Below are 12,970 nucleotides of genomic sequence, written 5' to 3'. Positions count from 1 at the left end.
GTGATGTGGTGCACCCTTAAAACTATACGACATTTTTATCAACTGACAGGCTATCAAAGACCCTTTTTTTAGATGAGCTTTAAATTTTGTTAGATTTTCAAAACATTTTGTTGTCTTATAAACCGAAAAAAGAAAATGGTATGCAGTGCATTTGCATTGGTCTAAAAATAATGGCATTTCTAATTTAAAGATCAAGTAATATATGTAAAATAGTCACATAATTCGCTTTTGTTTTATTTTATTTAAATGCAAGTAGTGCTCTGTATTTTCCTGTATTTTTCCTTTATTTGATCTCCACTGTAGTTGACTGGCATATTGCCTCATTTATAATGCCAACCCCCATAGTGCGCAACTTTGCATGCATCGTAAAGTTGAGCTTACTGATTTTGTGGTGCACTTGTCCTTTTTATTTTTTTTTTTGCATTTTTGTGTGGGGTTGCCTTGGCCAAGTCAATTGCTGGCATTTTGCTATGGCCCCGGTTAATGACGATCATTATTATGATTATGATTATTGCATTCACGATTGCGCTTAATGCAACGCTGAGCTCCAAAGAGTTTTGGGATGCATTAAAAACTCGCCATGAAATGAAAAATTGGGACTGCAAATAATTTGCTAGGAAAACGAAATGCGTAAGCTATTGTGTAACGAAACCAAAGTCAAAGAGCCATAAAACCATTAGCAAGAAGGGAAATTAACGTAAATTAGGGCTTAAAATAGCTTTTGGGAAGATGGATGAAGAAGAGTGCCATAAAAAAAAAACCAGATATAAACAATAAGCGAATTTCAGCAATACGTCTACGTTGGTGGAGAGAATAACCAAAACCAAGTCAATCCAAAACCATGCCAATAAACTCTATCTAGATCTAGGAATTATCTAAAGTGCGTACCATATCGGGCCTGAAGTACACCTGTTGCGTATACATAGAGCTTTTCAGGGAGGCCGTCTTATCCGGAAATAGAATGCATTTTCCGGGCGTCGATGTCATTGTTCCCATTGCAGTTGCAGTTGCCATTGTTGTTGCCGTTGCATTTGGTGTCATGTTCGGGTGATGGCCCACGCCCACATCGGTTTTCTGGGCGGTCAGGCTGCTCGTGGAATTGACTTTGGAGTGCGAGAGGCGTTTCATGTGCGTCCACATCTGATGCCAGGGCGCCGTTTCTTTCTAAATTGTTTTTCGTATTTTCCCGATAGTTTTTCATTGGTTTTCATTTCGTTTTTGTTGTTGTCGTGGTTGTGTGTTTTTGTTGTTTGGTTGTTTGGGTGGGGGAAAGGTAGAAACGCAGGGCAGGAGGATCGAGTTAACATATTGGGTTTGCGTTTATGTAAGAGAGAGGTTTCGTTTTGTTTGCAGTTTTTGTGTGGGAACGAAAAAAACAGAAATAAATGGGAATTTTATTGTCAATTAAATGGTTTTTTTTTGCCAATTTGCGAATAACTAAAATATATAGTATATGGTTTAGGTAATTAATAAAACTTGTATTTGGTAAAAGGAGACATAGTTGGTTTGCATTTTTAAATTGTATCAAGAAGTTGCATGTCTTGTTCAAATATTAAAAGTAGAATAGCAGATTTAAGGCTTCTGCGCTTACAAATTTGTAATATTTTTGGCTTAAAATAATTATAATTCCCTCTGGAATAAAGCTAGTTTCTCTTGACATGGGTACAGCTTTTTTAATGGTGGATAAGTTATGTAAGCGCCGCACGCACTTGTCACCCACTTGGCACTCAGCACCCTCGTTTTCCACTCCACAATTATTGCCTCCCCCACACATGCGCCCAACTATGATGTCATACGAAGCCAGGCGCGCTACCAATTTTAATTCTATTTGCCTTGGTTGTTTAATTTTGTGCTTTTTTTTGTTTTTTTTTTTTGCATCGACTGTAAGTACCAGGGTATGATGTCAACTTTTAGCTGCCCATTGCCGCCGGCGCCGTGTTTTAGAGAATCAAGAATTCCTTGATAAGAGCCGCAGAACGCTAAATTAGACGACATCGATTGATAAGTTTTTCGAACTGAATGTGGCTATTTCTGCTGATAGCGTTGACTAATTTGCTGCAAGACAGCCAACAAAGAAATCAAATTCCTAAGAAAATTTATGAGCACAGTTGTTGAGGTAGGTGAACTATTTATAGTGTTGGAATAATCCGACCATTTAAATGAGTCACTCTCGAGTGGAAGGAGATGGAAACAACAGGGAGAGTTTATTGGAAAACTTTAAACTGTATGCCTTTGGGAGAACCCTAACTTTGCAACTAAGTGGAAATGTAACATTTTCCTGGAGCATAGCTAAAAGTAGGTAACTAGACTCTGACTACCATGATGAATGCCCGATATCCACAAACCCTAGTAAACTACCGCCCCACGCGACTTGGCTTAATGATGTGTGAGTGCAGCACTCCTTGCTCCTATTATATCATTAAAAGCTCGTAAAAAACATAGTCTGGGCTGGACAACACACCTTCATCCCCACCACTATAACCACCACTATCACCGTCACCATCATCATCGTGGTCATTATCTTAGATCAACGCAATTTACGCTGGCAGCCCCAATGCGGTTGGGGCAAATGCATTAAGAGTTCGTGCCCTTGTAGCGAAATGCGGTTATGGTTTGGGGGTCGCACCCTGGGCATCCAACATACATACCCTTTTATCCACAAAAAATCCCCCCATGTGCCACTCGCACACACATGTGCACCACCTTCCACGCAACTCGCACTAATCAAATGAAAACAATTTCCGTTTGTCATGCAAACAGTTGCAGCAACCAACCCCCAAAAAAAGAGTAAACTGCAACGGCAAGTGGAGAACGGAAGCAATGAAAATGGTCAGCCCATGATTGGCCCTCGGTTTTCGTCAGTACACCGAAAAAATTGGAATTTTGTATTAAAAAACATAAATATTTGCACATTGAATAAAATCAACTGATCAATGTGTAAACATTTTTCAAGTAGAGCTTACAGTTGAGAACTAATGCATTGATAATGTTTTTAAGACATATCATATATATATTTATATATATCTGTATATATCTGTATTAAATCTGTTGTTTTAAGTATTATTTTTTTAGGTGCACCATGCGTGTGTTCGTATGAGTGAGTGGGTTGGGGTCCGCATTTTAGTTTGCCCCATTCGGGGGCACATGAGTGTTTGCATTGTTGCTGTTGCAGTTGCCATGACCCCTGTCTTTACGGCTGTTCTCTCTGTATATTTCTCTTTATAGTATAAACAATTCATTAAAACGGGAAATGGCAATTATAAAGAAATTATACACAAAGAGCAATGAATAATTTGTTGTCTGTTTCCGACGATGGGCGGAGGGGGCGTGGCGCCCGGAGGCCTAAGTAGATATTGCTTATTTCTGCGCGCAGTGTTTTGTGCATATTCAATGCGAAGACAGGCTTTAAGTGTGGCAAGTGCACGAAGGAGCCCCCCACATAGTTAGTTGCTGCGACTTGGGAAACAAATGCTCGCCCGCGACTCACGCATTCGACTTGCCACAGAAAATGCAGCGAAAACAAAAGCAAAAACTGATTGCAATGCGGCTGTGTCTGCCACATCGTCATCATCTTCATCATCATCAGTATCTGTATCGTCATCATCGGCTTTGGATGCATCTCGTTGCCACGCCTCGTTTAACTTCGAGGGGGCGTGGCAGCTGGGGGAGTGCAGGGCGCTTAACTCAATTGCATATGCAACATTTCGCTGCTGCTACAAACTGCAATCTTGACTGCGCTGGTGCCGGCATGCAACATGTTGATGTAATATGCAAATCGTATGCAGTTGCCATTGTCTTGGCAGATTTCCTAAGAAACATTTCTCCTCCTGCCGCATTGCCGCATGCCGCATGTCGTCGCGAAAAATGAGGAAGCTGGGAAAAGCGGGATCTCAGAAGCTTTCGACCATGGAAGTAACTGTCAGGCCGATGATCTGGGAAAATGCGCGGAAAATGCTGTTCTAACTCATCGTAATGGATGAAAAACGAGCAAATAAATGAGTGCTACAAATTGTTTAGGCTATCAACAAAGCCATAACAATCTCTAGAAGTATTCGTTCTTAGATCTTTCTAAATTACATTTTACTATAAATTAGTTTGGCAAATATGCGTCGCTCAAAAGTCAATTTTCAAAAAAGTTCTCATATGTCTGAAATGCCTTTTTCTTCTACAAATAAGCGCTCTTTCTTAATTTGTTTACAAACAAATGTTATTAATAAGCGACAGCATGCAATGTTCGCAGAATGTAAGTTTACCATATGTTTTTTAATGCGTCTTCCGTATGTTTTATACAATCTTAAAACAAAAGCCCGGAACAAATTGAAGCATTTGCTACTTAACAAATTCCTCTGAACTTCGCTCGAGGTCAGCCCTTTCGCACTCACTTCTCCTCCCACCCACATTACCTCCCCTTTGTCTCCGAATACAATCAATTTAAAAACTGCTCCACATTATGCCATCTCCACGCACTTAATGCAATCTATCAAAATGCATTAAGTAGAGAAGCCAGAAACATTGCAGCTGTTGTGCACTGGAAAGCAATGTAATTGCTTTCCAAACAAGGAAATGCACATCCTTGAAATGCATTTGCTAGCACTTTTAAGCAACTTGAGAAGCACAGGATAATGCAGATGATGCAAATTTATAAAATTACCACAAAGTATGTAGAAATTTCCCTCTGTGTGGTTGGCTGATGTGGCTGTGAAATTTAGTGGGTCACTGTGTAGCAGCTTAATTGTGATATATCACTTTACACGCCCGAAGAGGGAAACCAAATTGAGATATGTACACATGTAAAAAATGTACAAAAACCGAGAACGGAACTTCAAAACGCCCGACAGACCCAATAAAACCAGAAGCCACAAAATATTAAATGCAATTGCTCAGCCCCCCAAAATAAAAAAAAAAAAAAATGTAACCCAAAAAAATTAGCTTTAAGGCGGTGGCAATCCCACTGGCTGGCAATTCGCGTAAGGAAAACATTTTTCCATTGGCATTTCCTTTTTGCATTTGTGATTTGCTCCCCTTTTACCCCAATTCGCCGACGAAAATTGCACTTCTGTGTGCCATTTGGTTTCTCCGCCTTGGACTGGAAAATTCCCTCGCTGCCTCCCCTCCACCACCAGCACCCCCTTCCAGCCATTTCAAAGAGCCTATCAAAGCTACACAGCCTCCCACAACCCATTCCCCTTTTATTTGCATTAAGCCCGGCCATTTATTTGTATATTTTATTGTTGAGCATATTTTCCGCTAAAGTTTTCCTCTCTTTTTCGCCTTTATGAATGAAAACGTCGAGGGGTTGTGCTGTGTCAGTGGGGCAGGGTGTGGGTGGGCGTTTTCCGAGGGGGTTGGGGTTGAATGAAATGATTTTCTCTGTATCATTTTTTTTCGCCTCATTTTTATTTTTACGCATTTCTTGCGTGTCGCCTTTGCGACGCTTTTGTCTTTCCCTCAGCTCTTTCTCGACTCTTTGGGTTCCCCCCTCCGAAAAAATTCAGTTGTTTAGTTTACTTTTAGTTTAGCCGAGGGTTTTCTTTTTTTCAGAGGGGTTTGCTCTATTTTCCTCGCCGATAAGAGTTGTATATGTGTGTGTGTTTGTGCTGCGCTCACTTGTCTCTCGAATTTATTCCACGATTTTGGGGCCTTGCGTGTGCGAAGGCAATTCTGTGAGGCAAATGGCCAAACGACTCGAATTACCCGCCTGCATTTGGCTTAACCCCACCGAAATGTTGTTTTCTATTTATTTACCTTTCGGCGGTTACTAGGTTTACTGCTACTCCTATTGTTCTCCAACAATCTCCCCTTTCACTCCGGTGGATTTTTGTGAGCTGTTTGTATTTTTGGAACAATTTATAGCGCGCTAATTGAAGAAATGGGCTCAGATCTATTTATACGTGCAACGTGTAGAAATAGTTTACTCATGTTTGGGACTGGAACACAAAAAACTCGGAAATAGCCATAATGAATAATCATCAAAACTCCATTTGTAGCTTTTAGTTGGAGCTATAGCGCTTATATATTAGTTATATATTATATAAGGCAATCGTTTTAAGCGTAGTTTCTGTGTTGCTTTTCAGAGAGATGGAACCAATCCTTAAATCCCACACTTAGCTTAATCTCTGCCAACATATACCTTTTATTTTTTTCTCTGTGTGTCCCCCACAACTGACTCATCCAATGACCAACTCCACTCAACTCCACCCGACACTCGACCATTCAACGCCGAAACACTCGCATTTGCTGACCATTTCTAAGGTCGCTCTGCGCATTCAGGCATGTAAAATACGAAAACATGTATTTTTCATTTATCATTCTATTTTTTTGTCTGATCTTTTTTTCTGTAATTTATTTGCAAAAACACACTGTGCGCAGCAGAACATTTTCACATATTCGCCGCGTTAAATTGAATAGAGCGCTCAAAAGAGCAGAAAATAAATTGACATTGAAGAATGTACAAATTTATTGAAATGGTATACGTGGCAGTGGGTCCTCCGACACGGTCGTGTGTCGCTATCAGATACTTTTTGCGATAGAAATATGAAAGAGATTTCTCCTCTCGAGGCCTTTTCACTGGAACCACCTTTCTGCTCCAGATGCGCCCTCAACTGCTCAACTGCTCAGCTGGGCCCTTCTGCCATTGCAATTGCAGCCAAGTGCAACGAGCCGCTGCAAGATGGACAATGGTATGGGGCTATCTTTCCACTTCCACTTTGGGTCAAGCATACCCATATACCTATACCAAAGTCCGGCACATGGCAAAGCATTTTCTGGCTTTTCACTCGCAACTGCCCAGGTTTTTTTCACTTCGGTCTCTGGTTACCGAAGTGGGTTTTGTCTTCACTTCGCGGTGTCTGCCTCACTTTTGCTCATATTTCGCATGGCCAACTAACGGGCCGCGTTGTCTTTGGGCCAATGCCTTTTTAAGTGTGACTAATTATGACTCGGCCGAGGTGTTATTTCTTGCTGCGAGTTCAACGATCTGCCACTTGGAGCCCCCAGCCCAGTGCTGCAGCAAAGGGTTGACCCGAAATCGTTTTTTATCATGCCTCTTGCGCAATTTGTATCGATTTCGTGTGGCAAGAAGAAGTCCTTTTGCAGACCAAGGGGCGCCAGCAATTGACAGAGGAGCCTACTTCTTCTGAAAAGGAAGTTAGCTGGGGAAATATTTTGGCTGCAGTTTCCCGAAAGGTGGGGTGCTCCACAGAAATTATGCAGGCAATTTGGCCCGAAAACTCTTACGTACAATTTGTTACCAGTTGACTAGGCTGAAGCTCTGGCTGTATCAGGTAATCAGTCTTCACTTGGTTGCTGGCAAAGGGCCAAACAGAATTGATGATGTGACATAAGAGCTGAGGAGCTGAACCTTGGCTGCACTCAGAGGCAGTACTCAGGATAATCAAAGCGTTAAGTGTGGGGAAAACATAAGAGAAGTGTTCTGCAGATATTATCTTTTCAATCACCGCCATTCATTCTCAGGTAAATAGTATCCATGTATAACAGATTCTTATCTGTTATTCACAAAATCCTATCTAACATGCTAGCTCATTGCTATCTGCGAGCATAACATCGTAGATATCTATATTTCGCAATTCATTATCTGAGTTTATGCCTTCAGCCCTGAGGTGAGGCCAGCTACCTGAGAACTAGGTTCTAAGCTACCTGGACACACAGTCGACCATTTCCATGTATGCAAAGGTATGGAAGGTACTATGGAACCCCAGTAAGCTTTAAAGAAATATAAATGCGCAGAGCCTAAAGAGGCTTTTGCCAGATGATGAGACCCCAGCACTGTGGAGATAAAAAACCGACAGCGATAAGAGCGTTAACAAAATAATAACAAAATAAAAAGCATTTACATATAGCCAGAAGGTCGTGTTCGGACACCGAGAAGTAGCAGCCATCTCCTCAGTTGGCCTATAGCTTAAAGGCGGCCACGGCTACTTTAGGCCGCAAGGAGGACTTGGGCCATTAGTGAAATGGCCCTGTCAAGAACTGCGGCCGGGCCAGCAAGAAATGTGTGTATGGCTTACTCGGTTTAGGCCCTCTGCTTTCACTCCATGCTCCTAATGTCTGTTCTATTTGCCTTTGCCACTCTCAACGTGCTTCATTTGGTTTTAGTAGAAGGTAGCCAGCCACTAATTTGCAGCATCACGAGGGCATTTGCTTCGGTTATGGAGCAAATCTAATAAGAGCTTTATGAGATTGAAGAAATTGGATGTCTAGGGAGAGAGTGCTTGGATTTGGCCACATATTTGTCAGGTTTTGAATTAAGTACTTAAAATATGTCAATATTTACTGTACTATTTGGTTATTTGGGGAGGATAAACCCAATAACATTTCATTACTTTTACAAAACACAAACCACTAACTGGGTGTATAGATTACTTGGCTTTCCAAAATGTCTTAAACCCATAGTCATTTGGTTCAAGAATATTCAGAAGAATATTTTGTATAGCATGACGTAAGATTCAGATTCGTGGAATTTAAAGAATTTCTTCAGCTGGAACACATAATCTTCCCAACCATTTATAAGACTTTATTTCCTATGATGTAAACTCTTGAAAGTTGTCGCCGTTGTCTGTGAACATATACAGAATTTCTTTGGATTGAAGACGATTGAAGACCCTCCCCAGACATTTATCAAGCTCTCAAGGTATGCGAGAATCATCTGACGAGCATTTTCAATAAATTAAAAGATTAAAATATATGCTTTGAGCTTTGAGCAGATTGCCGCAATGTTTTCAGATGACTCGCTGCGATAATATGCTCGGTTACTTGGGCCTTCATTATCACGTAGGATTTTCACGATCCCCCCTCCTAATTGTAATTTATATCCTACGCGTATGTGGCATAGCGCACTGAGAAAAAATAATTGCGTTTAACTTGACAAGAAAAAAGAACAGCTTACTCGTTGAACGTTTGAGTAACAACAAAAACGTATATTATTAAAATTTTATTTAATAAGTCAGTTAAAATTTATTAAAATTTTGGTTTAATAATATTAAAAGAATTTCTGATTTGTTCTGAAGCTAATAACGCATTTTTAAAGGGAGGATTAATAAGGATTATTTCTAGTATACATAATGTGGATTGAGAATCACTTTTTAAGATCGAGATTTTTGGCTCTGTGTGCTTTTGCTGCAAGCTCACCTTGGGATCCAAAATGCTGCGCTCCAGGCTATCCTCACGATTCATGGTGGTGGCAGTGCTGCCGGTGCCGGTGCTGCTGCCACCGCCGCCGCCCCCTCCGCTACCGCCGCCGCCCACCTCCCGCTGGCTGCTCCGCTCCCGTTCCCGCTCCCGCTCCTGCTGCTCCAGCCGCAGACGAGCCCGCTCCACGCGCGCCAGGGTCGGACTGTCCAGGATGGAGGGGGCCCGCGAGGGGGGCCGCGAATTGTTGGCCGCGTTCGTGTGCAACTGCTGCAGTTGTTGCTGCAGCTGATGCTGCTGCTGCTGCTGCTGTTGTTGCTGGTGCTGGTGCAGCGTGTCGAGCGTGGCACTGTTGTTGGAGGAGGTCGAGCCGGGTGTGGGCGTGGCGGAGGACGATGAGTTGGTCATGGTGGCCGTCGACGTTGTGGAAATTGATGTGGTGTGCATGAGCATTTTCCGTTCTGTTTCTTAGCCTACGTTGATGGTTGATCTTTTTCCTTTGCTTTTCTTTTGTTTTTTGCTTGATAGTTGGATCGTTGAATTTAGCGGTAACTTAACTGCAACGCTTGCTTATGATTTATGGGGGAATGTTGCACTTTTCGAGTTGACTGTGGGTGGAGAATTGAAGGGGGGTTTCCATTAGGTTCAGTACTTTGGATAATTATTACTCAACGTCGGCGCTTGTTATACACTTGGGTTGGCTTAGTTCTGAAAGTGTTGCTGACTGAGTAGGCTACTTTTCAGAAACTATATCAAATTCAAAATGTTTCTAGCTTAGAAACAAACTAATTCTTTTGACTGGCAATATTTTAAAAGGTTTATCATTCTTACGTTGGATCAGAGTGAACAAAAATCAGTGCTATAAATCCGATCGTAATCTAACAGCATTCACCTATAAGCCGCAACAACTCAATTCACAAAAGCCGTGTTTGCACCTCAGTTTTAAGCTAGAACCCCTTGACACCTTGGGTAATTTATGACTCGCTCAATTGCATTTCTTATCAATGCTATCCATTCCGCCCAGTTTATTTATGACTCCTCTATCTGTTCGCTGGCAGCCGCCAAATTTGGCTTGTTATTGTTGCCGTTTTCCTTTCAGCAATCCACAAAGGAGTGCAACCAAGAAATAGCAAAAAAAAAAACAACAAAAAATCAAGAGAAGCATAACGAGATATAAAAACTAAACTAAAACCAACACAAGAGCGCAGTCAATAATTTTCACAAAACTGGTTTTCTTTTTCGGGTTTTTCGGTCTGGGCAGGTCTGTCTCTGAAGTCTGTTGCAGGTAGTTTTTACTTTCGCACAACAAACACTGCGTATATATTTTTTGTAGGGAAATGGAAGGGGCAGGAACTGCAAAGTGCATGCCCAAAGATACAAATGTATCTTTTCGCATTCGCAACGATTCTTGGGCACTTCTCAAGCTGTTTATTGGCCGGGTTTCGTATGAGTTTGTTTGCTGACGTTGGTGGGGCTTATTATTTATATTTTCTTGGCGCGTTGCTTTCGCATATGGGATGCCAAACACGTTTGTTTTGATATTTCCGCTGACATATTAATTCTTGAATTTGGTTTCGTTGGCAATTGGTTTGTTGGCTTCTTGGCTTGTTGGTTTCTTGGTTTATTGCACATACTTCTTTAGGTTAAATTTAATTTGTTGGCAGCGTGTCGCGTCGCATTTCTTTGCGGTTTCTCGGTTTCTCAATGCGGCTGTTGTCGCTTGGCAAATTGAAAAAACCAATTTTGTTATTGGCCAAAATTTTATTTTCAAATTGAGTTGGTCGCGCAAAGCAAACGAGCGACCGAAGCGGCGAAGGCGAACTGTCCACGCGAGCTGCCCGTCGATGACTGGCGCAACGAAAACTGGTTTGCCACCGCCAATCCGTGCATCGGCATGCGGGGCTCCCATCGAACATGTTCGAGAGGCGCACAGTGGGCCGCACAGTGGGTCAGCCAGTGCCAGCAAAATAATGTTTTTTTTTGTCAAGTATCTACTTCTTAAATAGCGTTGCAGCGGTTATGTTTAATTTTCCAAACATCTGCTTATTTTATAGAATATGTCACAACACTTTTCAACAAATAGAGGTATCATATATATAATCTTAGTTTAATCTATAAAATAGAGCTTGCACAAACTAGAATCTTTATAAGAATATATATTTCCTAAGAATATTATCCCTTCTTTTAAAACTATCTAGCTTACAATGTTTTAAAAGAGAAACTGACAATTAACAATAACAATTTGTCATTGTATTTTTGTTTAATATTTTACAATCGCATAAATGTATTTCATCTATTACTGTACAGCACTTGTCCCACTGTATGGTGCTCGAGTTGCGTGGAGAAATTCCCTGTATTTTGATTCGTTCGTTTAGTCAGCAGTGCATCACCCAAAATGAATGAAAAGAAATCTTTTGCTTCCAGGAATTTGTTAGAATAATATCTTTTAATAGAAAGATTAGTATAAAAATACATAGAATAATAAAAACAAAGAAATGTATTTAATGAAATTAGTTTTCTTTAAACAAATTAGTTTGTTTTTAGTTTTCAGCTTTTGTATTGTGTGGATAATTTTGTATAACTAATTTTGTTTTAGAATTTATAAAATAAAATATTGCCAAAGTTCTTGTTGTTTCTTTTCTTTGGAAATCTTTTCCTTATACCTTTTTAAAAATAATTATTAAATAAAAATTAAATTGAAAGAACATAAATTCCTAAACCTGCTTTTTTCTTAAAGATTTGCTTTAAAAGAATCTTACGATTTTTCATTCTGGGAAATTTAATTTCCCAAAACAAACCGACTTGCAACATCACGCATGTTGAACCCGAACGCGCAGTAGAGAAATTCCTTCACACAACAGGAATAAAATATTATTAATGTGATGAATGCGAATATGTGAGATAAAAACTAAAGGCCTAAGTCGCATTATAATGATTATAAGGATTGATACATAACAATTACTACATAAATATTCAACTCTATTATTTTAATTTTATTTAAACCTATCTAATTCGAATGTATTTTCATTATTTTTTTAATTCATCTCCGGTAGAAAGATTTATTATTGTTATGGTGGTGGGAAAACAGGTTGTTCCCTTCGCTGTGTACTGGATAGTTAAGAGGTTTACCAGCCTCTCTGCAAACGAGCCACAAATTGTTGCATGCTGGTCCAGTGCGACGTACCAGAATCGGCTTGTGAATCGATTGAATTGCGTTCATACTCTTTTTTTCGAATGAAATAATCGAACGCACACTTGACAGTGGAGGCGAAAGCGACCAGCACTTGACTCATTGTATCATTGAATTACCATAAGATGGGAATAGCTGTGGACTCATCGGGTCTAAGAGTTGTCTGGGATGCCAGCCCGTCTTCATAAAGATGATTCACAATTCAGTGAGTTTCACATACTGGCACACATGTAAATTCTGCGGTATGCGAATCACGCAATTATGCAAATCACCGGCAAATCGCTAAATCGCTATCTGTCTTTATTTTGCGCCAAACTCCAAGATGGAACGTGCCATTTGTGGACGTTCTAAGCGGGTCTCTATAGCTTTTTGGCTACTCCTCGGATTTTAGTTTCCAATTACCAAATTGACACGCCATTCATGAGTCTCGAAATCTTTTTTTGGGATGGGTTCTCTGGCGCCAGGCATAATTTTTTAATTTCGGATATAAATGCGATGAAAATTTGTCGTGTCTCGCGCATCGCTTCTTATGTTTATATGCTTGAAGTTTTTTTGTTTTGGGGATTCTCGGAATTTGACGTGTTGTTCGGGTAGATTTCGAATGGATTTTATTTTTTGATTTTGTGTCTGGCG

At 40.5% G+C, this 12,970-nt stretch overlaps 1 protein-coding gene across 5 annotated transcripts in view; it reads right to left on the bottom strand.

Annotated features, from left to right (window-relative positions):
• LOC122613201 overlaps positions 1–10,982 on the bottom strand; it is a 39,298-nt gene extending 28,316 nt beyond the window's left edge. For 4 of the 5 annotated variants that reach the window (XM_043787265.1, XM_043787273.1, XM_043787282.1 and 1 more), the window contains exons 1-3: positions 10,782–10,982; positions 9,148–9,755; positions 889–1,164 (exon numbers count right to left, since the gene is read on the bottom strand). In XM_043787265.1, the coding sequence (XP_043643200.1) occupies positions 889–1,164; positions 9,148–9,600 (729 nt within the window). In that variant the 5' untranslated portion in view covers positions 9,601–9,755; positions 10,782–10,982. The remainder of the gene's footprint in view (positions 1–888; positions 1,165–9,147; positions 9,756–10,781) is intronic. The other variant, XM_043787301.1, reaches the window with a different exon arrangement.
• Between the last annotated feature and the right edge of the window lie 1,988 nt (positions 10,983–12,970).

The sequence above is a fragment of the Drosophila teissieri genome, chromosome 2L (assembly GCF_016746235.2).
Source record: "Drosophila teissieri strain GT53w chromosome 2L, Prin_Dtei_1.1, whole genome shotgun sequence".
Lineage (NCBI taxonomy): Eukaryota > Metazoa > Arthropoda > Insecta > Diptera > Drosophilidae > Drosophila > Drosophila teissieri.
The sequence above is the reverse complement of the archived record's forward strand: the minus strand, read 5'-3'. Positions and strand labels throughout refer to the sequence as shown.